Here is a 25804-nt window from a genome sequence, read left to right as displayed (position 1 = left end):
CTGCCCCATGATGTTCGTTTTCTTGAGGCTGATGGTTAGGCCAAATTCATTGCAGGCAGACGCAAACCTGTCGATGAGACTCTGCAGGCATTCTTCAGTGTGAGATGTTAAAGCAGCATCGTCAGCAAAGAGGAGTTCTCTGATGAGGACTTTCCGTACTTTGGACTTCGCTCTTAGACGGGCAAGGTTGAACAACCTGCCCCCTGATCTTGCATATGCATATCTTGCAAAACATATGCTTTGGCAAATCTATATCCACATATTTGCCAGTTGAAATGCATGAAAACATAATAATCAAGTGAAAACATTATTTAATATGGAGCATAAAGTTTTTTTTGCCACTTAACTGATATCACAAGGTACCCGAATAATATTTAAAGCGTCTTGGAGCCATTATTCACCATGACATGCCTCTTGGTGTTTTCTTCTTGTTTAACAAGGATAATGTAGCATTTTGGGGCAAAAATACAGAGAAGCAGACCAAAACTAGAGGCCAAAATAGCAAACACTTCTACAGCGACAGCATATTCCCCAGGAGAGCTTATATAAGCTGGAATGAAAGTAATCCACACTGAACAAAAGATAAGCATGCTGAAAGTGATGTGTTTAGCTTCATTAAAATTATTCGGAAGCTGTCGAGCTAGAAAAGCGACCACAAAACATACGCAAGACAAGAATCCAATATAGCCCAGAGTACAGTAAAAGTTTATTGCAGAACCTACGCTGCATTCAAAGACAATTGTGTCTTTGGCGTAATCACTGCTTTTCCGAGGATAGGGAGGTAATGTGGTCAGCCAGACAGTACATATTAAACATTGTACCATTGTAAGAAAGACAACAGCCAGGCGTTGTTGCGTCGGGCCAAACCACTTCATCGTGTTACTGTTGGGAAGCGTTGCTTTAAATGCCACCACAACAACAACAGTTTTACTCAATATACAAGATATGCAAAGAACAAAAATTATAGCAAATGCTGTGTGACGTAAAGCGCAAGACCAGACTGACGGTTCTCCAATGAATGTAATTGAACACAGAAAACATAACGTTAATGCCAAAAGAAGGAGAAAACTTAACTCGGAATTATTGGCTTTAACGATGGGAGTATCTCTGTAGAAATAGAATGTAGTAAAGATACCCATTGTGATGCAAGACCCTAACGATGCCACTGTTATCAGAATAATTCCCATTGTCTCTCCAAATGAAAGGAATTCAATTTCTTTTAGTATGCACTGATCTCTCTCCTGATTGGACCTGTATTCCAAAGGACATTTAATACAATTCGTAGCATCTAAAGAGAAAGAAATGATTTTTTTAAAAAAAGAACATTCATCCTAAATAATGTTTAAAAAAATCACAAAATATCTAAAAATAGGAGGATGAAATCGTAGTGCTCAAATTGCATTATGAGATACCAGTGAATTGATGCTCTTGTATTCTCTGAACTTCCTCACTCCACTATTTTATCAAAAAACCAAAGAACATGCATTGAGAAGCTCCTTTCACAACCTAAGGAGGTCCCAATGCGCTTTTCAGCCAGTGAAGTACTTTTGAAATGTAGGCACTTCTGTACTGTAGGAAACAGAGCAACGAATTTGCAGTCACCGTGGTTCCATACAACAAAAATGTGATAATGACCAGATCATCTGTTTTAGGTTTTGCTTGTGGGATAAATATTAACCAGGACTCCTCATTCTTTTTATATTCATTTGTGGAAAGTCGGCATGGCTAGCTTGGCCAGCATTTATTGCTCATCCCTAATTGCCCTTGAGAAGCTGATGGTGAGCTGCATTCGTGAACTTCTGCAGTCCATGAGGGGTAGGTACACCCACAGTGCTGTTAGGAAGGGAGTTCCAGGATGTTGACCCAGCAACAGTGAAGGAACAGTGATATAGTTCCAGGTCAGGATGGTGTGTGGCTTAGAGGGGAACTTGTTGCCATGCATCTTCTGCCCTTGTCCTTTTAGGTGGTAGAGGTCGTGGGTTTGGAAGGTACTGTCTAAGGAGCATTGGTGCACTGCTGAGTGCATCTTGTACATGGTACACACTGCTGCCACCATACATCGTTGGTGGAGTGAGTGAATGTTTGTGGATGGAAAGCCAATCAATTTTTTCGAAATAAGGCCATGCGATATTTTACCCACATCCAGCACTGCCGCACTCCCTCATTTCTGCACTGAAGCATCAACCTAGATGTTGTACTTAAGTAGTATTTTCAACGTCTTTGTTAAAATGGATCATATAGGAATTTCAGCAATGTATTTATACACGAGTGCCCCACGGAATAATTTCAAGACCCATATTTCTTATTACCAGTAGTGTTACTAATTTCGCCATCAGGGCACAGTAAACAATCGAAACAACAAGTCGGTTGTCCCTTTCTTCTGGCCTTCCTTTTTCCAGGAGTACAGCTCTCAGAACAAACTGCTTTTGGAACCTTAAAACGATAAATATATAATACAATCAGAAATTCAAACTACTGCCCTGTCATAGAAAAACACAAATCATTTTTGTTATTTTATTGGTGTGGTTTTCATGTGGTTTTCAAACAACAAATATCATAAATGAAATCCTGGAATTAAAATTACACTTCCGTTTGTATCAGACTGAGATGCGTTTCGTATATTGATTTTCTTTTTATTAGGAAATCGATTATGAGTGTTATTCTTACCTTCTGCGTCTTTGAGCATTATTAGCCCCATTTTCGGTTAGGTTATAATCTTCCATGTGAAACCCCATTCATCTTTCAGATAAAAACAACCATTCACCACTTATAACCCAGCCAATCTGATTAAATAATCACGGCTTTATAATTCACAAACTGCCTATCAGAAACATTGCTATTACATGAATCAAATGAAGGTAACGACAAAAAAGCCTGATACATGGCTAGGTAGTAGTGCCATCTTTGACTTGAATCCCTCTTCCTCCGCCACATCCCCCCCACCATAAAAACACTGTGATTCATGACAACGCTTCGTCACCACCGACGTCATCAGGATGCGCCGCGGTGCGCACATGCGCAGACGGTCTCCTGCCCTCTGCGCATGCGCTGCGGTCCGGCCTGCCAGGACCGTCTTGCGTATGCGCAGAAGACGTAATCGCGTTACGTCGTCTTCCTTGGGCAACGCGCCAGGTTGGCCTCTGCGCATGCGTCAATCTTCGGATATTCGCGCATGCGTCAAAGCTTCGACGCGACTTTTTGAAAGTGGAAGGAGAGGTTTCGTCGGGCATTTTCTCGCATTTTATCTGAATTATTTACTCGTTTTGGAGACTTGCTTCATTTTTATTACACACAGGAGATTGTTCCAAGGTAAGTTGCTCTGCCTTTGTAAGTTGCTTTGAAAACATTTCCATTGTCTGGAGCAGCACATGTGTTGTGAGTTGCTGTGTGCAGGCAGTACATGTGCTGCAACCTATCATCTAAACGATCACTTTCGTTTCACTGCAGAACTTAAAAAGGTGTGCACAACAGTAATTTCAGTGGATGGACGGAGGCAAGCTCCGACTCTGATTTGCTTTATTTCTTTTCATGTAAAACATGCCGTCGAGAAAACAATCCTTGAGACTTAAGGTCAGCATTCAAGCAACGAAGGCAACTGGATCATGCTGCGGAGCTCGTCATGATGTGGAAAGGAACATTTCATTTATGGATGAATTGGGAATGCACATTGGGATGCGCTTGGGGGACATTCACCAAGAATAGACGGAGCTCAGACTCTTGAGACTTTGCCTTCTTCACATGGACAATACAGTAGTGGAATAGAAAGCCAAGAGTTCATTCACCACAAGTCTCTCCAGGAACAATCTCTTTAGCTGTGCATAGCAGAGACTCGGCCTGTCTAACGGGAATGCTGGAAACACAACACTCATGTATCCATGCACAGCAGTGCCTCGGATGCTTAATGAGCTTAATAAAACTTCTCAATAATTAACCCCAGAATTGTTGAGGCTTTGTTTTGCATGCTATTTCCCCGATTTTGCAACTGCACTTCAGATATTCAACTGTGGTGGAGGGGTGGAGGTAGGGGAGTAGAGGGAGGGGTGGAGGTAGGGGGTAGAGGGAGGGGTGGAGGTAGGGGGTAGAGGGAGGGGTGGAAGTAGGGGGTAGAGGGAGGGGTGGAGGTAGGGGGTAGAGGGAGGGGTGGAGGTAGCGGGGTAGAGGGAGGGGTTGGGTGAAGAGGGGGATAGAGGGTTGGGTGAAGAGGGGGATAGAGGGGTGGGTGAAGAGGGGGCTGGAGGGGTGGGTGAAGAGGGGAGGGAGGGGTGGGTGAAGAGGGGGAGGGAGGGGTGGGTGAAGAGGGGGAGGGAGAGGTGGGTGAAGAGTGGGAGGGAGGGGTGGGTGAAGAGGGGGAGGTGAAGATGGAGAAGGGGGAGGGGTGGGGAGAGCAGGGAGGGGTGGGGAGAGGGAGCATGCAAAATGCAGGGACCAGGAAAGTTGCAATGCCTGAAGTACTGTGGAGAGGTAGAGGAGAAGCAACTGGATTGGGCATCTGCAGCTGGAGGAAAAGGCTGCATGAAGAGGGCCGGAAGCGAGAGGCCATGGGGAGCGAGTGTGCGAAGACCTTGGTGTCACCGGTTCCAGGGGCTGGCCGGTAAGTCATTTGCTGTTGTGTTTCTGGCGCATGCACTGAAAAAGGCACTCCTCTTCCGCTCCGCTGCTCCCCCCTCCCCCTCTTCACCCCCCTCCCCCTCACCCCTCCCTCTCTTCCACCCCCCTCCTCCTCCCTCTCTTCCACCCCCTCCTCCACTCCCCCCTCTCTCTTTTCACCCCCTCCCCCTCTCTCTTTCCCTCTCTCTTCCCTCCCCCTCTCTCTTACACCCTCCCCCCTCTCTCTCTTACCCCCTCCCCCTCTCTCTCTCTTTCCCCCTCTCTCTTTCCTCCCTCTCTCCTTTCCCCCATCTCTCTTTTCCCCTCTCTCTTTCCCCACTCCCCTCTCTCTCTTCCCCTTTCCCTCTCTCTCTTTCCCCCCTCCCCCTCTCTCTCTTTTCCCCTCCCCCTCTCTCTCTTTCCCCCTCCCCCTCTCTCTCTCTTTCCCCCCTCGCCCTCTTCCTATTTCCCCCTCTCTCCTTCCCCCTCTCTCTTTTCCCCTCTCTCTCTCCCCACTCCCCTCTCTCTTTCCCCCCTCCCCCTCTCTCTCTTCCCCCCTCCCCCTCTCTCTCTTCCCCCTCCCCCTCTCTCTCTTTGCCCCCTCCCGCTCTCTCTCTCTTTCCCCTCCTTCTCTCTCTCTTTCCCCCTCCCCCTCTCCCTATTTCCCCCTCTCTCTTTCCCCTCCTCCTCTCTCTCTTTCCCCCTTTCCCCTCTCTCTCTTTCCACCCCTGCCCCCTCTCTCTCTTTCCCCTCTCCCCCTCTCTCTTTCTTCCCCCTCCCCCTCTCAGTCTCTTCCCCCTCCCCTCTCTCTCTTTCCCCCCTCCCCCTCTCTCTCTTTCCCCCTCCCCTCTCTCTTTTTCCCCTCCCCCTCTCTCTCTCCTTCCCCCTCCCCTCTCTCTCTCTTTCCCCCCTCCCCCTCTCTCTATTCCCCCCTCCTCCTCTCTCTCTTTCCCCTTCCCCCTCTCTCTCTTTCCACCCCTTCCCCTCTCTCTCTTCCCCCCCTCAACCCACTCTCTCTTCCCACCCCTCCCCCTCTCTCTCTTCCCCCCTCCCCCTCTCTCTCTCACTCTCTTCTCACTCCCCCTCTCTCTCTTTCCCCCTCTCACCTCTCTCTCTTCCCCCTCCCCCTCTCTCTATCTTTCCCCCTCCCCCTCTCTCTCTTTCCCCCCTCCCCCTCTCTCTCTTCCCCCTCCACCTCTCTCTCTCTCTTCCCCCCTTCCCCTCTTTCTTTTCCCCTCTCCCCCTCTCTCTCTTCCCCCTCCCCCTCCCTCTCTTCCCCCTCCCCCTCTCTCTTTCCCCCTCCCCCTCTCTCTCCCCCCGCTCTTCCCCCTCTCTTTCCCACTCCCCCTCTCTCTCTTTCCCCCTCTCTCTCTTTCCTCCCTCTCTCTTCCCCCTCTCTCTCTTCCCCTCCCTCTTCCCCCTTCCTCCCTCTCTTCCCCCCTCCTCCCTCTCTTTCCCCCCTCTCCCTCTCTTTCCCCCCTCCTCCTCTCTTCCCCCCCCGTCCTCCCTCTCTTTCACCCCCGTCCTCCCTCTCTTTCACCCCCGTCCTCCCTCTCTTTCCCCCCTCCCTCCCTCTCTTTCACCCCCTCCCTCTCTTCCCCCTCCTCCCTCTCTTCCCCCTCCTCCCTCTCTTTCCCCCTCCTCCCTCTCTTCCCCCTTCCTCCTCCCTCTCTTCCCCCTTCCTCCCTCTCTTTCCCCCCCCATCCTCCCTCTCTTCCCCCCTCCTCCCTCTCTTTCCCCCCTCCTCCCTCTCTTCCCCCTCCTCCCTTTCTTTCCCCCCCCTCCTCCCTCTCTTCCCCCCCTCCTCCCTCTCTTCCCCCCTCCCCGCCTGCCGTCGCTGTCAACGCTCTGCTCTCCCCGTCCGCCGCGCTATTCTCTCACTCCGGCCATTGTATACTGCCACGTGTACGTTAGGTTTCCTTTGTGTGATTCTTTGAGCAGCGCCATCTTTAGTCCTGGCTGCTGCTCCAGTCGCAATCTGTGACGTTTTCGTGGCACATGCTGTATTTGCGCATGTGCCAAAACAGCGCCACCTACCATTCGCGTTGTCAACAAATCCGGTCCCATAAAAAACGCAATCCATGATGTCATCACCTTCGGACTCCACTTTCCCAGCGTTTTCCTTTGTCGCTCACTGGTTTCTGCTCATAAACTACAAGTAACTCAGAACGTTGTTGCTGTTGTTGTGGTGGTTGTAATGCTGTCATGTTAGTGAGAGTTCAATTCATTATTCGATCTTCAGCTTAACTTGTAGGTTCCTCGTTTGGGCTAAAAAAATATATTTGTCTATCAACTGGGGGCAAAATAATCAAGGTCGGGCACGTGGATGCCTGTGGTGAGCTATTGATGAAGGTGGGGTACGACGATCGGGGATGGGGCGCTGTTTACCCAAACAACTCGACTGTAGATGAGGTCAGGAAGAATACAATGGATTGCACAAAAATGCAAAGCTATTGTAAAGCAAAGGGTAATGGGTCTAATTATATAACTCGCCGCACAGACAGGATGGACCAAATGGCCTCCTTCTGTGCTGTATTATTGTATGATTCTATAATTCTTTCAATACCTAGAAATGCGTTCGATGTATTATAGTGGGCTTCAAAACTTAACTCGCCGAATCCATATTGCTACCTTTGTTATTGTTACTATATATTACTGTTATTGTGTGAATCCCAACTAATTTGGGGGCAATTCTATAAATAGAATCAAGCTTAGTACTGTTCCCTGAGGCTTTATAAGTTATAGATTCATTTAAGTATTAATTAGCTTTTTTAAATCGTCCATACAGACCATTACAATGATATTAATCATTGCATAACAGAGGCCGTGAAGAAGCATCATGCTAGTAGTACAGCTCTCTATGCCTGATTTAATCCTTCACAACTATAGCGGTCAACAGAAGACAACAAAAACATCCCTATTTGACACTATTAAGTGTTAAAGTGTCGAGTTGAATTGTAATTTGTAATGCACGACGAACATCTCAGAATAATGCAAGAGTAATCACCTATAGTCGCTAGCGTTTATCTCTAGTGCTGTACTTTTTTTAAAGCATATATCTTCCTCACCACAAGCAGCATAAATTACATCCTATGATGCTTTGTCAGACTTCATCCGTATTCAAGTAATTATATTTCACAATGAGGACCTTACCGCAATTTGACCTCCACTCCATACCATTACGTCTTCATTTATTATAAATTCTCGATCTGTGGGAGCAGATCCATCGTAATATCCAACATCTACGATATCAATGTCACCAAGGGAATTTGTCTGCCAATTTACAATGTCATATGTGGGGATTGGGTCCCCATTTGCATCAAAATGCACCTTTTCTCCCATCTTGGTGATGAAGCTTATTGTTTTCATGTAATGCAGAAGCTAGAAGGATAAAAATAAAAGAAAGTAGAAAAAACTTACTATTTTATAGTGCCTTTCACGACCTCAGGAGCTTCCAAAAGGCTTTACAGACAAGTTTTGGATTGGAGTCACTTGCAATATAGGAAATGCCTCATCCAATTTGCATACATCACCAATTTTTTAGTGGTGCTGATTGAGTCCGTAACATTGGCCTGCGCACGGAGGACAATTCCTCTGTCCTTCGTTATAGTGCAATGGGATCTTTTACTTTCACTTGAAGGGGCCTCGGTTTTTCTTTTCATCTTTAAGGCGGCTTGACCTCAGAACTGCACTGGACCTTAGGCTTTGCACTCAAGTCTCTGAAGTAGAAGTTGAATCCACAACCTCCTGACTCACAGGCAAGACTGCTACTATTGAGCCATGACTGACACAAAATTGAAGATTCTTTAATAAATCTACTGTAAACGTTCAGTATAGGCAGATAATAAACTAAAATCTAAATGTTTGCTTTTATTGGCTACATATATGACTTCAGCCGATGTTGACGATATTATGCACTTCTTACCTGCCATGGCTCAAAACTTAAAGTATTTGCGCAACTGTTATTGGAAAATGGTTCCTTGCCATTTTCGCACGACAGCATATTGTGAAGAGCATGAGCGATAGCATAAGTCGCTTTGTAGACGTTGTATTCAACTCTGTGCTGTGATACGTCTGTAAATGAATTATGCACTGTCTGCAAATCTTCTGATCCGGTGCATTCAGTAATCCACGGGTCAAATTTAGTGCTATCTGTTTTGTTTCCTCTATTTCTAAGGATACAGTTGAACGTCGTTTCCCAAAACTCCTTCACTAAAATGTTTCCTGGATACAGAGAAGGGTGGACTTGCATTAAGAATTCTTTCAAGCCTCGTATTTGTACTTTGTGGATTGCAATTCCAATTGTGCCAGAAAGAAATCGTTTACTTTCTTCTGCTGATAACACTAGGGTGGCAGCCCATGCTTCGCTTCCTATCCATTGTATGCCAGTCATGTTTTGTCGTATTATTTCTTTTATTAAAATTTCCATATCCGATTGCGCGAGAAAGGCTAGCACAACATTTGTGGACGATTTCTTTATAGTGCCAATAGTTTTAAGTAATTTGTCCCTGGAGTAAATTGCATGAAAAGTCTCTGAAAACGCAATACAAACACCTAATTGTTGTACACCTTCTGTGAATGCTTGCATTCCGAAGTTACCATAGTCATCATCGCTTCTAATCGTTCCGATCCACGTCCATCCGAAATGTTTTACAAGCTTGGCTAAGGCTCTGGCCTGGAAGTAATCACTTGGGATTGTTCTGAAAAATGACGGATATTTCTGTTTGTTGCTCAGGCACTCACACGTCGACAGGTAACTGACCTGGGGCAAAGTCAAATAAAATATATTTATCCTTTTGTTCCAAGACCATCTTGGCTGTGTAGCTTTGGCTGGTTATGTCACATTGCTACCGGTCACATTCTAGCCAAGTGTTTTGCAGCAAGTAAACCGTTGCGTCTGGCCCGCTTACCCACAACCTCACCATATATCCTCACAGATAAATATAATCACATAATGAACACATATAGAAAAAAATCAAGTAATGCAACGTTTTCATTGTCTCCCCAAACCACACGCGAAATGAGGCATCCGAATTCAAATACAATATTTCCCTCTAGTAGATAACACGGTGGCCGCCAACAGTATACTCTATATTATCCAAATAGACCCCAAAATGCTAAGGCCCTGTGTGAATGATTGTGCATGCCCAGCATGCAAATAACAACGTGTGCTGCTGGCCCATCTATTTTGGCCTCAGAAGGGAACAGAGAAAATATATTTGAACTTTTTGATTGCAAATATATATGTGTGTGTCTCGTGTACTAAAACGCCCCAAAGTACTTGAAAATGGAATGATATTAGGCAGCGAAAGTAGCTGTGAGATTCCAAGAGGCGACTAAAGGCATGGTTCAATCGATACATTTTGAGAAGGCGTGAGGGCTACAACTGAGCCACGGCTGATACTTTGCCAGGAATAAAGTTTCCGTATATTTTGTCACATTAATTGGAAAGAGAAATACAGAAAAAGTATTGTGTAGCCAACTGTAATTTAATTGCAGTGAACGAATAATTGTGTTATATACATAATAAATATATTCTAAATTTCTTTCACTGCTGATGCGATTCCAGCCTTTAAATATATTTACATGAAGAAATATTTCCATTTAATTAAACAAACAGTTCAGTAAACATTTAGGACGATTCGAGTGACGTGTGTAGAATTTAGAACATTACAGCGTAGTACAGGCCCTTCGGCCCTCGATGTTGCGCCGACCTGTGAAACCATCTGACCTACACTATTCCATTTTCATCCATGTGTCTATCCAATGTCCACTTAAATGCCCTTAAAGTTGGCGAATCTACTACTGCTGCAGGCAGGGTGTTCCACGCCCTTAACTACTCTCTGAGTAAAGAAACTACCTCTCACATCTGTCCGATATCTATCACCCCTCAACTTGAAGCTATGTCCCCTCGTGTTTGCCATCACCATCCGAGGAAAAAGACGTTCACTATCCACCCTATCTAACCCTCTCATTATCTTATATGTCTCTATTAAGTCACCTCTCCTCCTCCTTCTCTCCAACGAAAACAACCTCAAGTCCCTCAGCCTTTCCTCGTAAGACCTTCCCTCCATACCAGGCAACATCCTAGTAAATCTCCTCTGCACCCTTTCCATAGCTTCCACATCCTTCCTATAATGCGGTGACCAGAACTGCACGCAATACTCCAGGTGCGGTCTCACCAGAGTTTTGTACAGCTGCAGCATGACCTCGTGGCTCCGAAACTCGACCCCCCTACTAATAAAAGCTAACACACCATATGCCTTCTTAACAGCCCTATTAACCTGGTTAGCAACCTTCAGGGATTTATGCACCTGGACACCAAGATCTCTCTGTTCATCTACAGTACCAAGAATCTTCCCAGTAGCCCAGTACTCTGCATTCCTGTTACTCCTTCCAAAGTGAATCACCTCACACTTTTCCGCATTAAACTCCATTTGCCATCTCTCAGCCCAGCTCTGCAGCCTATCTATGTCTCTCTGTACCCGACAACATCCTTCGGCACTATCCACAACTCCACCGACCTTAGTGTCATCTGCAAATTTACTAACCCACCCTTCTACACCCTCTTCCAGGTCATTTATAAAAATCACAAACAGCAGTGGCCCCAAAACAGATCCTTGCGGTACACCACTAGTAACTAAACTCCAGGATGAAAATTTGCCATCAACCACCACCCTCTGTCTTCTTTCAGCTAGCCAATTTCTGATCCAAAGCTCTAAATCACCTTCAACCCCATACTTGCATATTTTCTGCAATAGCCTACCGTGGGGAACCTTATCAAACGCCTTACTGAAATCCATATACACCACATCCACTGCTTTACCCTCATCCACCTGTTTGGTCACCTTCTCGAAAAACTCAATAAGGTTTGTGAGGCATGACCTACCCTTCACAAAACCGTGCTGACTATCGCTAATGAACTTATTCTTTTCAAGATGATTATAAATCCTGTCTCTTATAACTTTTTCCAACATTTTACCCACAACCGAAGTAAGGCTCACAGGTCTATAATTACCAGGGCTGTCTCTACTCCCCTTCTTGAACAAGGGGACAACATTTGCAATCCTCCAGTCTTCCGGCACTATTCCTGTCGACAATGACGACATAAAGATCAAGGACAAAGGCTCTGCAATCTCCTCCCTAGCTTCCCAGAGAATCCTAGGATAAATCCCATCTGGCCCAGGGGACTTATCTATGTTCACACTTTCCAAAATTGCTAACACCTCCTCCTTGTGAACCTCAATCCCATCTAGCCTCGTAGTCTGAATCTCAGTATTATCAACAACATTTTCTTTCTCTACTGTAAATACTGACGCAAAATATTCATTTAACACTTCCCCTATCTCCTCTGATTCCACACACAACTTCCCACTACTATCCTTGATTGGCCCTAATCTAACTCTAGTCATTCTTTTATTCCTGATATACCTATAGAAAGCCTTAGGGTTTTCCCTGATCCGATCCACCAATGACTTCTCGTGTCCTCTCCTTGCTCTTCTTAGCTCTCCCTTTAGATCCTTCCTGGCTAGCTTGTAGCTCTCAAGCGCCCTAACTGAGCCTTCACGTCTCATCCTAACATAAGCCTTCTTCTTCCTCTTGACAAGCGCTTCAACTTCTTTAGTAAACCACGGCTCCCTCGCACGACAACTTCCTCCCTGCCTCACAGGTACATACTTATCAAGGACACGCAGTAGCTGCTCTTTGAATAAGCTCCACATTTCGATTGTTCCCATCCCCTGCAGTTTCCTTCCCCATCCTACGCATCCTAAATCTTGCCTAATCGCATCATAATTTCCTTTCCCCCAGTTATAATTCTTGCCCTGCGGTATATACCTGTCCCTGCCCATCGCTAAGGTAAACCTAACCGAATTGTGATCACTATCACCAAAGTGCTCACCTACATCTAAATCTAACACCTGGCCGGGTTCATTTCCCAGTACCAAATCCAATGTGGCATCGCCCCTGGTTGGCCTGTCTACATATTGTGTCAGAAAACCCTCCTGCACACACTGGACAAAAACTGACCCATCTAAAGTACTCGAACTATAGTATTTCCAGTCGATATTTGGAAAGTTAAAGTCCCCCATAACAACTACCCTGTTACTCTCACCCCTGTCGAGAATCATCTTCGCTATCCTTTCCTCTACATCTCTGGAACTATTCGGAGGTCTATAAAAGACTCCCAACAGGGTAACCTCACCTCTCCTGTTTCTAACCTCAGCCCATACTACCTCAGTAGCCGAGTCCTCAAACGTCCTTTCTGCCGCCGTAATACTCTCCTTGATTAACAATGCCACACCCCCCCCCCCCTCTTTTACCATCTTCTCTGTTCTTACTGAAACATCTAAATCCCGGAATCTGCAACATCCATTCCTGCCCCTGCTCTACCCATGTCTCTGAAATGGCCACTACATCGAGATCCCAGGTACCAACCCATGCTGCAAGCTCACCCACCTTATTCCGGATGCTCCTGGCGTTGAAATAGACACACTTTAAACCAGGTTCTTGCTTGCCAGTGCCCTCTTGCGTCCTTGTAACCATATCCCTGACCTCACTACTCTCAACATCCTGTACACTGGCACTACAATTTAGGTTCCCATTCCCCTGCTGAATTAGTTTAAACCCCCCCGAAGAGCACTAGCAAACCTCCCCCCCAGGATATTGGTACCCCTCTGGTTCAGGTGAAGACCATCCTGTTTGTAGAGGTCCCACCTACCCCAGAAAGAGCCCCAATTATCCAGGAAACCAAAACCCTCCCTCCTGCACCATCCCTGCAGCCACGTGTTCAACTCCTCTCTCTCCCTATTCCTCGCTTCGCTATCACGTGGCACGGGCAACAACCCAGAGATAACAACTCTGTTTGTTCTCGCTCTAAGCTTCCACCCTAGCTCCCTAAATTTCTGTCTTAAATCCCCATCTCTCTTCCTACCTATGTCGTTGGTGCCTATGTGGACCACGACTTGGGGCTGCTCCCCCTCCCCATTAAGGATCCCAAAAACACGATCCGAGACATCATGAACCCTGGCACCTGGGAGGCAACATACCAACCGTGAGTCTCTCTTGTTCCCACAGAACCTCCTATCTGTTCCCCTAACTATGGAGTCCCCAATGACTAATGTTCTGCTCCTCTTCCCCCTTCCCTTCTGAGCAACAGGGACAGACTCTGTGCCAGAGACCTGTACCCCATTGCTTACCCCTGGTAAGTCGTACCCCGCAACAGTATCCAAAACGGTATACCTGCTGTTGAGGGAAACGGCCACAGGGGATCCCTGCACTGCCTGCTGGTTCCCTCTCCTTCCCCTGACGGTAACCCATCTACCTACTTCTTTTACCTGAGGTGTGACTACCTCCCCATAACTCCTCTCAATAACCTCCTCCGCCTCCCGAATGATCCGAAGTTCATCCAGCTCCAGCTCCAGTTCCCTAACGCGGTTCTCGAGGAGCTGGAGTTGGGTGCACTTCCCACAGATGCAGTCAGCAGGGACACTCTTGGCGACCCTTACCTCCCACATTCTGCAGGAGGAACATGCAACTGCCTTAACCTCCATTCCCACTATTCCAAATTCCCAACAAATCTACTGAAAAACCAAAAAAAACAAAAAGTCAAAACTTGTTAGGTTAGCAATCCAACGGACAGAACTTCCTAAATAAAAAGCTTACCTTATCAACACACCAGAGTCCTTTTTTTATGGTTAGAGGAGGAGGGTGGGTGGGAGACACTACACGTGTAGTGTCTCGGGTACAGCCACCACACAAATATATACCTTTTTCCTTACCCAGCAGTCCCCTGGTCCTCCGAAAACAAAAGGGAATTCACTTTTAAACTTACGCTGAAATTGACTTCACAGCTGTAAGCCCGTTCACGCACCTCCGTTGCTATCCACGCTGCAGTCACCTAAACTAAAAGAAAGAGATTCTAAACCACACAAATATATACCTTTTTCCTTACCCAGCAGTCCCCTGGTCCTCCGAAAACAAAAGGGAATTCACTTTTAAACTTACGCTGAAATTGACTTCACAGCTGTAAGCCCGTTCACGCACCTCCGTTGCTATCCACGCTGCAGTCACCGAAACTAAAAGAAAGAGATTCTAAACCACACAAATATATACCTTTTTCCTTACCCAGCAGTCCCCTGGTCCTCCGAAAACAAAAGGGAATTCACTTTTAAACTTACGCTGAAATTGACTTCACAGCTGTAAGCCCGTTCACGCACCTCCGTTGCTATCCACGCTGCAGTCACCGAAACTAAAAGAAAGAGATTCTAAACCACACAAATATATACCTTTTTCCTTACCCAGCAGTCCCCTGGTCCTCCGAAAACAAAAGGGAATTCACTTTTAAACTTACGCTGAAATTGACTTCACAGCTGTAAGCCCGTTCACGCACCTCCGTTGCTATCCACGCTGCAGTCACCGAAACTAAAATGGAAATGGAATCACACATTTGTTTCTGTTACTGTGCAGTAAATATGATAATAGTGTAACTAGTGACTTACCATTGGAATCTTGAAAATACCGATTAAAGTCGCTATTGCTAAAGACTGAGAGGACCCAGAATCACCAACAATAGCAGATACCACAGGGGTTCTTTTACATGGATCATTCAGTGATCTTGCTTGGCGTCCGTTCAAAAACTCAAATGCTGCTTTCAGTGATAAAGTAGTCATGGTGCATGCATCGTAAAGCCGATAACCCAGTGTAATATTTGGAAGCAGAGTTAAATCCTTGTTTATTTCGTCAATTGCAAAGATCATACTCAGTGCGAAACGAAAAAATCTGAACCAGAATCTGTGGGAATATAGTTTTGTTTTAATTGTAAAACAAATAAATCTGCGGAACCATGTTTTTTGTTTCATAGATGTTGATAATGCTGTTGGCTATTTATTTTGAACAACCAGAGTTTGTTATTCAGAAGTTCCCAAGTGGGATTGGACGGCGTTTGGCAACATCTGCAACTCGCCAGTCCGCGATTTTCCTCCTCCAACATTGTTTTCAATTGACGGGGAAATCTTGGACTGGCGAGCTCAGAAGCACGAAACCCATACCACCGATTGGAAACGTCAGCTTAGATTCTAAATTCGGCGCTCTCCACGCCGGAACGCAGCTAGCTTTGTGTAGATTGAACTCCGTCCACGCGATGAGCTCTAAGTGAATCTACTTAAACTGATGGCCCAGACACATCAGAACAAGTGCTGCATCAAAATCTCTGCAAATTGATAACACGGAGCAGTTAAAGAATATAGGCCCTCCAAATAACCCAGAAAACAGTAATGCAGGAGAATTACATTTGTCCAGCATGCTAATATGATGAAAAACAGTGGAAACTATCATATAGAAAGTAAAATGCGATATATTGCTACACATTGCACGCGCTGGGGATACACAGACATGGAACGAACACGTGGCAAACAAGAACTGTGCATCTTTGGCCTTAGACATGAACTTGAAATGGTTATATCTTCGTTCCTGTTTCACAGACTAGCATTGCTGAGATTTCAAAGAAACAATAGTTCTTCACCGATTCTAGACCGATTTCAGGAGCTAGATTGATCTCTACAAGAATTTCTGGAAGGAAGCAGAGTTCAGAATCAGGGAGCACTCATCAAAGTTATCTTCGCTCAACCTAGGAGCTGTGTTTGTTAAAAATGTGGATAATGTAATTTACAATCGATTAATTCTAATTAATATTTAAGGAAGTTTTAGATCTTAAATTAGTTCTACTTCGAAAACCGCTGTCAACAAGCTGCATGCCTATTAAAACCTTTGTGGCCTGAAAATAACAACAACAAAAAAATGAAATCTAACGTTTTAAAAAAAGATTCCACTGACTTTGTGCATGTCAACGACTCCGGCTGGATTTTGAATGTAAGATCCCGATGATTCACTTTGGCATGCACTCGGAAAACTCCGCCAAGAATGATATCTCCTTCTTTAAACCAGCCCAACATATCATCCGGCCCCCAACGTTCGCAGGTTGCTCTATTGGTGGCGTACACCGGAAAAAGAGCAAATAAAGACAACACCAACAACAAACGGTGATACATTGCTAACATTGTTAGGAACAGTAATTGCAGTTAGACTAAATGCTGTCACTAATCTTTTTATGCTATTTCATACCACAACCAAATTAGTGCGTTTCCCTAAAATAGATCTGATTTTCCATGAACCTTAAACAAGTTACCAACAAATTCCCCAAAGAAATCAAAATATCCAATTAGTCAATTTCAGACAAAGGAACAAGGTAGGAATCCAACGAATGTTCATGTCAGCAGGGGTACTTTTACCAAACGAAGCTCCCCAAAGCACGAGTATGGCCCCTGAGCTCAAATTCGTAAAATCATTTGTGCAAAATGTAACAAATTAACGTCCTTTCTTCGACCTGCCCCGAATTATATTGCACAGATGTCAGAGTGGATATATGTTTTCCAATTATTCCTTAAAGGTAAATTCGATACAAAATAAACGTTAACAGCAACATCTTACCAGCGAACGAAAGCAAGCTACATTTTGGTGCTTAACAGATAAAGGTATTCGGCATAGGAATGATATTTGATTACACTGTTTTGCGTCTGAAGTGCAACAAATATCAATTCAAAAGGACATGCAGTGAAAGACGAGTTACTTTTAAAAAAGGATAAATGATGACTTTGTGCGGTAGAGTAAAAGGCTGATGGCCGGTTCTACATCTCTGTTAGGTAAATGGACTTAAAAATCGGGATAACGGTCACTGCCACCAATTGTAGGAACATAGGAATAGGAATAATTCATTCAGCCCCTCCGGCATGTTGTACCATTCAACTAGCTCATGGTCAATCTTTTTACAGTTAGCGTAGCAGGGTCATTTAAGACCTCAGGTCGTCCCTGCCCTTTTACGAGTGGCCCCAGGCCCAGGTAAGGGTCCGATGCTCAGGATTACGAACCATGGCCAATGTCAAAAGCAGAGAATCTTCGGTGGTGATGGCGGAAGAGCTAGAATCTCGAGGGAAAAAAGCTGCTTACAGGGAGGATTCTTCGGGAAGAGGACTTGCATTTCCGTTAAAGCACACATAAGGAAGACAAGGGGAAGCAACCTCATGTACTTTTCCCCTAGTCGTTTTTCTCATTCCTCATGGAAGTAAAAATGATGCTCTTACGAGCAACTGAAGACGAAAGCACAGGACCGTAACGTGTGGCGAAATGAGCAGAGGTCCTGTCTTTGGGCAGATTACTACTGCTGCTTTTTACAATATTGTTCAAAGTCAAAATCTGCCCCCATATGATTTTAGCCATGTATTTTATTTATCCACACTCGCAATGTCTACTGAAACATGCACAAATTCTGCAGCAACCAGTCACAGACCGGTTTATCTTGTGCTTGATTGACAGTTGGAATGCTACCCACTGACCTGTTCTGTAAACCACGTTGAGAAGTAATGCCCATTTCACCTTCGACTCATGCACGGCTGATTCATGACACGGTTGATTTTTAGAGAGAAAGGAAATAGTTCATTGGATGTCTTAAAGGATTCTACGAGCAGAATGGATAGGTAGATGGCTGCAAGACAGGAAACAGGCATTGGGTTAAGCGACAGGTATTCAGAGCAGCAGAAGATGGGAAGTGGGTTCCCACACGCATCACTGCTACGACCGCTGTTATTCACGATTTATATTAACTATTTAGACATTGGAAAAAAAACACAATTTCTAAATTGTGGATGCTCCCAAATTTGGGGATGGATGGTGAATCAATAATGAAGAGGACTACAGCAAGTTACTATACTTGTCATGGCGAGTTTGTGCAATAAGCATTGACTCAAACTCTGTGCACTCTACCTATCACCCAGTGTCTGCTCATTTCCACTTGCACCATATCCTTAATGCTTTCCATAAAGTTCTTGTCAGAAAATACAAAGCATATGGCGCAAGAGGAAGTGTTTCAGCATGGACACAGTATTGGTTTCAGCCTTAGCTCTGCAGAAGCACAGTCACCTCTGAGTTAGTATTTTCAAGCTTCACTCCTGAAATGTGATAATGCATTCCAGACAGACATTTTACTTCAATATTCAAGGAGAGCTGCATTCTCAAGTGGATGCAAAAGATCCCGCGTTTCTGCTCGAAGGGAAGCAGGGAGCTCTCCCAGTGCTCTGGTCCATATTTATCCTATAATCAGTGCCACTGAAACTAGTTGTTTGGTTATTTATCTTGCTGCTGTTTGTGGGATCTTGCTGTGGCAGACTGGATGCCACATTTCCCTGCATTACAATAGTGACAACATTTAAAACTTCATCATTTGGCTGTCAACCATTTTGGAACGTTCTGATGCAATGAAAGGCGCTACATAAATGCAAGTTCTTTCTTCGTGATATACCTGCTTATTGTCTCCCGAAAATCTTTTAACATGGCCACTGGATATTTTCGTGGGGTTTATCTCCATTGACTGTGATAACTTCGGTTGACGGTGGATGGACACGCAATTTACATCATTTATTTGCGCCTTTTCCCAATCTTTTGTTAAAGTTATCGTGGTTGATGGGAGCACCCACCAGCAGGCGGTACAGTGGCGCAGTGGATAGCACCGCAGCCTCACAGCTCCAACGACCCGGGTTCAATTCTTGGTGCTGCCTGTATGGAGTTTGCAAGTTCTCCCTGTGACTACGTGGGTTTCCTCCGGGTGTTCCGGTTTCCTCCCTCATGCCAAAGACATGGTAAATTGGCCATTATAAATTGCCCCTAGTATAGGTAGGTAGTAGGCAAATATAAGGACAGGTGGGGATGTGGTAGGAATATGGGATTAGTGTAGGGTTAGCATAAATGGGTCGTTGATGGTCGGCACAGAGTCGGTGGCCTGAAGGGCCTGTTTCAGTGCTGTATCTCTAAACTAAACTGAAACGTCTGCTGCTTTCCTTTTATCTAACCAGTCAGTCCCTGCTTCAAAAATCTTTAATAATGTTATCAAACTTGACCTGATTTTAAGACATACGTCTTGGATCTCCTTGATTTTTCCATGCATTTCTAAATGTTATCTGAAAAACAGGATCTTAGGGGAAATGTAATTGCTGGGGTTCAAATCGGCCGGTTATCGTTTTGTTTGAAGTGATGGCATGGGCACAGGATATAAAAATGGTTTCGATTCTATGCCTCCCGTTTTGCATATCCGCCGAAGTTGAATTCCACTCCTGTAGTGTATTCATAACTCACATTAGACTAATTCTTCTAAAGTTGGTCAGTTTCCCCGCTCCCTTCTTCAACAAAGGTGTTTCTTAGTTCTTTCCCATTTATTTTCTTACTTAAAGAGTACTGAAAAATTATTGGATGGAACATTTGCTATCTCCCCTCTGACTGTTGAACATACTGTGCTGCATTCCATCAGGGCATGGTGATCTACCAATAAACTTGTGAGTTGTCGACCACCAAAATGGCAAAGATGGTGACTTTTTCTTTAGCACAGCGAAGCAGCCTCTGGAAGAACCGTTGGACAAATAAAAATCTGAAGTTTCTTCGATTGCATTTTCTACCATCCTGGTTATTTGCAAGATACAACAATAATGGAGTTGTTGACTAAGCATGACAATCAATTCATATCAAGTAGCCTGCAACAGACCAACATACGAGGTCTGGAAAGATCAATTGATGGAGAGCTTGGGAACAATAAGCTGAAAGTTGCCTGATTCTCCCAAGCATGCTACACTTACAATATTCCAGGTGTCAAATTACTCGTACACATATCCCAAATGTTCTTTTCTAAACTGAATCAATTTTTTTTCAATGTATCAATGCTAACTGCTCCCACTGTCTACCTAGATGAAATAGTTTGAATTGTTTCCATTATCTAGTCGCTAAAAACTCCCAAAACAGCAATTATATCACCTCTCAGCCTTGTCTGTTCCAGTGAGAACCTTCCCAATTTACGTCATCGCTCCTCTTAATCCAATCCCGCCATCCCCTAATCATTCTCTTTGATCTCTTCTGATTCCTTTCAAAAGTTGCAATATCCTTCTTGCAGAATGGTGACCAAAACTAAACACAGAATTCTAAATGCTGTTGCACCAATGGTTTATTGGGTTAATGTTCGCCTTACAGATAGATGTAAAACAGACTGATGGGATCGGTCTCCCCACACCACACTCCATATTGCTCTCCATTGAAGTCAATGGAACGGTTAGTCCAGTGGAGTACATAACGAGTGCAATGATTCTATTCCACCAGTTTTACGCCCCGCAAGCGTGTTGTGTGGCACTACCACCATGCTAAATTGGATAGACTTCGAACAAATCGAGCAACACAAAATTGGGCATCCATGAGGCGCTGCGGGCCATCATCAGCAGCAGAATTGTACTCAACCACAATCTGTAACCTCACGGCCCAGATTTCCCCACTCTACCACTACCATTAATATGGGGAATCAACCATGGTTCAATGAAGATTGCAGGAGAGCATGCCAGATGCAGCCTGGTGAAGCTGCAACCCTGGACTACTTGCATCCCAAACAGCATAAGCAGCATGCGATAGACAGAGCTAAGTGATCCAATAACCCATGGAAAAATCTAAGATCTGCAGTCCTGCCACATCCAGCCATGAATGATGGTGGACAATTAAACAACTAACTGGAGGAGTTCGCTCCACAAATATCCCCATCCTCAATGATGGGGGAGCCCAGCACATCGGTGCAAAAGATAAGGCTGCAACATTTGCAACAATCTTCAGCCTGAAGTGCCGAGTGGATGATACATCTCCGCCTCCTCCTGAAGTCCCCAGCTTCAAAGAAGCCAGTCTTCAGGCAATTCAATTCACTCCACTTGATATCAAGAAACGACTGAAGGCACTGGATATTGCAAAAGCTATGGGCCTTGACAACATTCTAACCTAGCCAATTACCACCCCATAAGTCTATTCTCGATCATCAGTAAAGTGATAGAAGGTGTCATTGACAGTGCTATCAAGCAGCACTTCCTTAGCAATAACCTGCTCAGTGACACTCACGTTTAGATTCCACCAGGGCCACTCAGCTCCTCACCTTATTACAGCCTTGGTTCAAACAGGGACAAAAGAGCTGAACTCCAGAGTTGAGATGAGAGTGACTGCCCTTAACATTAAGGCATCATTTGACCGAGTATGGCAGCCATGAGCCCTAGCAAAACTGTAGGCAATGGGAATCGGGGGCAAACTCTCCACTGCTGGAGTCATATCTCGTGCAAAGTAAGGTGGTAGTGGCTGTTGGAGGTCAATTATCTCAGCTCCAGGAGTTCCTCAGGCAGTGTCCTAGGCTTCAGCATCTCCAGTTGCTTCATCAATGGCTTTCCTTCAATCATACGGTCAGAAGTGGGGATGTTTGCTGATGATTGCACAAAGTTCATCACCATTTGTGAGTCTTCCAATACTGAAGCAGTCCGTGGAGAAATGCAGCAAGACCCAGGCAATATCCAGGCTTGGGCTGATAAACAGAAATTAGCAGTTGCACCACACAAGGAGAGTATTACAGCGACAGAAAGGACGTTTGAGGACTCGTCTACTGAGGTAGTATAGGCCGAGGTTAGAAACAGGAGATGTGAAGTCTCCCTGTTGGGAGTCTTTTATAGACCTCCGAATAGTTCCAGAGATGTAGAGGAAAGGATAGCGAAGATCATTCTCGACAGGGGCGAGAGTAACAGGGTAGTTGTTATGGGGGACTTTAACTTTCCAAATATTGACTGGAAATACTATTGTTCGAGTACTTTAGATGGGTCAGTTTTTGTCCAGTGTGTGCAGGAGGGTTTTCTGACACAGTATGTAGACAGGCCAACCAGGGGCGATGCCACATTGGATTTGGTACTGGGTAATGAACCCGGCCAGGTGTTAGATTTAGATGTAGGTGAGCACTTTGGTGATAGTGATCACAATTCGGTTAGGTTTACCTTAGCGATGGGCAGGGACAGGTATATACCGCAGGGCAAGAATTATAGCTGGGGGAAAGGAAATTATGATGCGATTAGGCAAGATTTAGGATGCGTAGGATGGGGAAGGAAACTGCAGGGGATGGGCACAATCGAAATGTGGAGCTTATTCAAGGAGCAGCTACTGCGTGTCCTTGATAACTATGTACCTGTCAGGCAGGGAGGACGTTGTCGAGTGAGGGAGCCGTGGTTTACTAAAGAAGTTGAAGCGCTTGTCAAGAGGAAGAAGAAGGCTTATGTTAGGATGAGACGTGAAGGCTCAGTTAGGGCGCTTGAAAGTTACAAGCTAGCCAGGAAGGATCTAAAGGGAGAGCTAAGAAGAGCAAGGAGAGGACACGAGAAGTCATTGGCGGATAGGATCAAGGAAAACCCTAAGGCTTTCTATAGGTGTATCAGGAATAAAAGAATGACTCGAGTTAGATTAGGGCCAATCAAGGATAGTAGTGGGAAATCAGAGGAGATAGGGGAAGCGTTAAATGAATATTTTTCGTCAGTATTTACAGTAGAGAAAGAAAATGTTGTCGAGGAGAATACTGAGATTCAGGCTACTAGGCTATATGGGATTGAGGTTCACAAGGAGGAGGTGTTAGCAATTTTGGAAAGTGTGAAAATAGATAAGTCCCCTTGGCCAGATGGGATTTATCCTAGGATTCTCTGGGAAGCGAGGGAGGAGATTGCAGAGCCTTTGTCCTTGATCTTTATGTCGTCATTGTCGACAGGAATAGTGCCGGAAGACTGGAGGATAGCAAATGTTATCCCCCTGTTCAAGAAGGGGAGTAGAGACAGCCCTGGTAATTATAGACCTGTGAGCCTTACTTCGGTTGTGGGTAAAATGTTGGAAAAGGTTATAAGAGACAGGATTTATAATCATCTTGAAAAGAATAAGTTCATTAGTGATAGTCAGCACGGTTTTGTGAAGGGTAGGTCGTGCCTCACAAACCTTATTGACTTTTTCGAGAAGGTGACCAAACAGGTGGATGAGGGTAAAGCAGTGGATGTGGTGTATATGGATTTCAGTAAGGCGTTTGATAAGGTTCCTCACGGTAAGCTCTTGCAGAAAATACGGAAGTATGGGGTTGAAGGTGATTTAGAGCTTTGGATCAGAAATTGGCTAGCTGAAAGAAGGCAGAGGTTGTGGTTGATGGCAAATGTTCATCCTGGAATTTAGTTACTAGTGGTGTACCGCAAGGATCTGTTTTGTGGCCACTGCTGTTTGTCATTTTTATAAATGACCTGGAAGAGGGTGTCGAAGGGTGGGTTAGTAAATTTGCGGATGGCACTAAGGTCGGTGGAGTTGTGGATAGTGCCGACGGATGTTGTAGGGTACAGAGGGACATAGATAGGCTGCAGAGCTGGGCTGGGAGATGGCAAATGGAGTTTAATGCGTAAAAGTGTGAGGTGATTCACTTTGGAAGGAGTAACAGGAATGCAGAGTACTGGGCTAATGGGAAGACTCTTGGTAATGTAGATGAACAGAGAGATCTTGGTGTCCAGGTACATAAATCCCTGAAAGTTGCTACCCAGGTTAATAGGGCTGTTAAGAAGGCATATGGTGTGTTAGCTTTTATTAGTAGGGGGATCGAGCTTCGGAGCCATGAGGTCATGCTGCAGCTGTACAAAACTCTGGTGAGACCGCACCTGGAGTATTGCATGCAGTTCTGGTCACCGCATTATAGGAAGGATGTGGAAGCTTTGGAAAGGGTGCAGAGGAGATTTACTGGGATGTTGCCTGGTATGGAGGGAAGGTCTTACGAGGAAAGGCTGAGGGACTTGAGGTTGTTTTCGTTGGAGAGAAGGAGGAGGAGTGGTGACTTAATAGAGACATATAAGATAATCAGAGGGTTAGATAGGGTGGATAGTGAGAGTCTTTTTCCTCGGATGGTGATGGCAAACACGAGGGGACATAGCTTTAAGTTGAGGGGTGATAGATATAGGACAGATGTTAGAGGTAGTTTCTTTACTCAGAGAGTAGTTAAGGGCGTGGAACGCCCTGCCTGCAGCAGTAGTAGACTCACCAACTTTAAGGGCATTTAAGTGGTATTTGGATAGACATATGGATGAAAATGGAATAGTGTAGGTCAGATGGTTTCACAGGTCGGCGCAACATCGAGGGCCGAAGGGCCTGTACTGCGCTGTAATGTTCTAATTCTAAAAACAAAAGTGCTAGGCAGGCTATCTCAAACAAAAGAGAATCTAACTATCTCCCCTTGACATTCAATGGCATTACGATAGCTGAATCCCCCATTATCCACGTCCTGGGGGTTACCATTGCGCAGAAACCGAACTGGAATAGCCATATAAATACCATGGCCACAAGAGCAGATCAGAGGCTAGGAATCCTGCAGCGCCTAACTCACCTCCTAACTCCCCGAAGCCTGTCCACCATCTACAAGCCACAAGTTTGGAGTGTGATGGAATACTTTCCACTTTCCTGGATGGTTGCTGCTCCAACAAAAGTCAGGAAGCTCGATACCATCCAGGACAAAACAGCCCGCTTGATTGACACCCCGTCCACAAACATTCACTACCTATACCACAGACGCACAGTGGCAGCAGTGTGTGCCACCTACAATATGTACTGCAGCTACGCAGCAAATCTCCTTAGACAGCACCGCCCAAACCTCGACCTCTACCACCTAGAAGGACAAGGGCAGCAATTTCATGGGAACACCTCCACCTGCAAGTTCCCCTTTAAGCCACATCGCATACTGACTTGGAACTATATTGCCATTCCTTCACTGGCGCTGTGTGAAATCCTATGAAGCCCTTCCGAAAGCACTGTGGGTGTACCTGGCCCACATCGACTGCAGCTGTTCAAGAAGGCAGCTCACCATCATCTTCTCAAGGGCACTTAGGAATGGGCAATAAATGCTGCCCATATCCTATGCATGAATAAAATAAAATCTGAAAACTCCCATATTGCTTGATTTTTCTACCAAACAACGAAACAACGTCAACACATTACTTCATCGACTGTTGACTGTGTTATTAAAATGACTTGCTCTTGTGTTTTGCTTTTTTGCCCAGGGCTGTTTCAAGTCATGACTTGTTTCCTTTTGGGGATCCTCACTACTTTGTTTAGCCTTTCTGAACATTTCCATCAATTTTGGTTGAACAACAGGAGTTATAAATGACACTTGCAGCATGCCAAGGAAATTTACTGTACTTTGGCATTTCTTCTGTAATTGTAGCTTTTAAGGATGGATCGTTATTTTTTATGGTGTTTCCTGTTAGCTGAACTTGTTCCTGTGCAGTTGACGGACCGACCAACTTGCACTCGTTGGGAGATGGATGATTTAGCCGGG

General features: G+C 45.1%; 1 protein-coding gene across 1 annotated transcript; it reads right to left on the bottom strand.

Annotated features, from left to right (window-relative positions):
• Positions 1–374: 374 nt before the first annotated feature.
• Positions 375–16634, bottom strand: LOC137375070 (extracellular calcium-sensing receptor-like). Its single transcript, XM_068041698.1, has 6 exons — positions 16420–16634; positions 15087–15378; positions 8513–9349; positions 7741–7968; positions 2310–2433; positions 375–1288 (listed from the first exon to the last, which is right to left on the bottom strand). The coding sequence occupies exons 1-6, from the start codon at positions 16632–16634 to the stop codon at positions 375–377; spliced, it is 2610 nt and encodes an 869-aa protein (XP_067897799.1).
• Positions 16635–25804: the final 9170 nt, after the last annotated feature.

The sequence above is a fragment of the Heterodontus francisci genome, chromosome 11, assembly GCF_036365525.1.
Source record: "Heterodontus francisci isolate sHetFra1 chromosome 11, sHetFra1.hap1, whole genome shotgun sequence".
NCBI classification, from domain to species: Eukaryota; Metazoa; Chordata; class Chondrichthyes; order Heterodontiformes; family Heterodontidae; genus Heterodontus; species Heterodontus francisci.
Note: the sequence above shows the minus strand (reverse complement) of the source record. Positions and strands in the feature narration are given on the sequence as shown.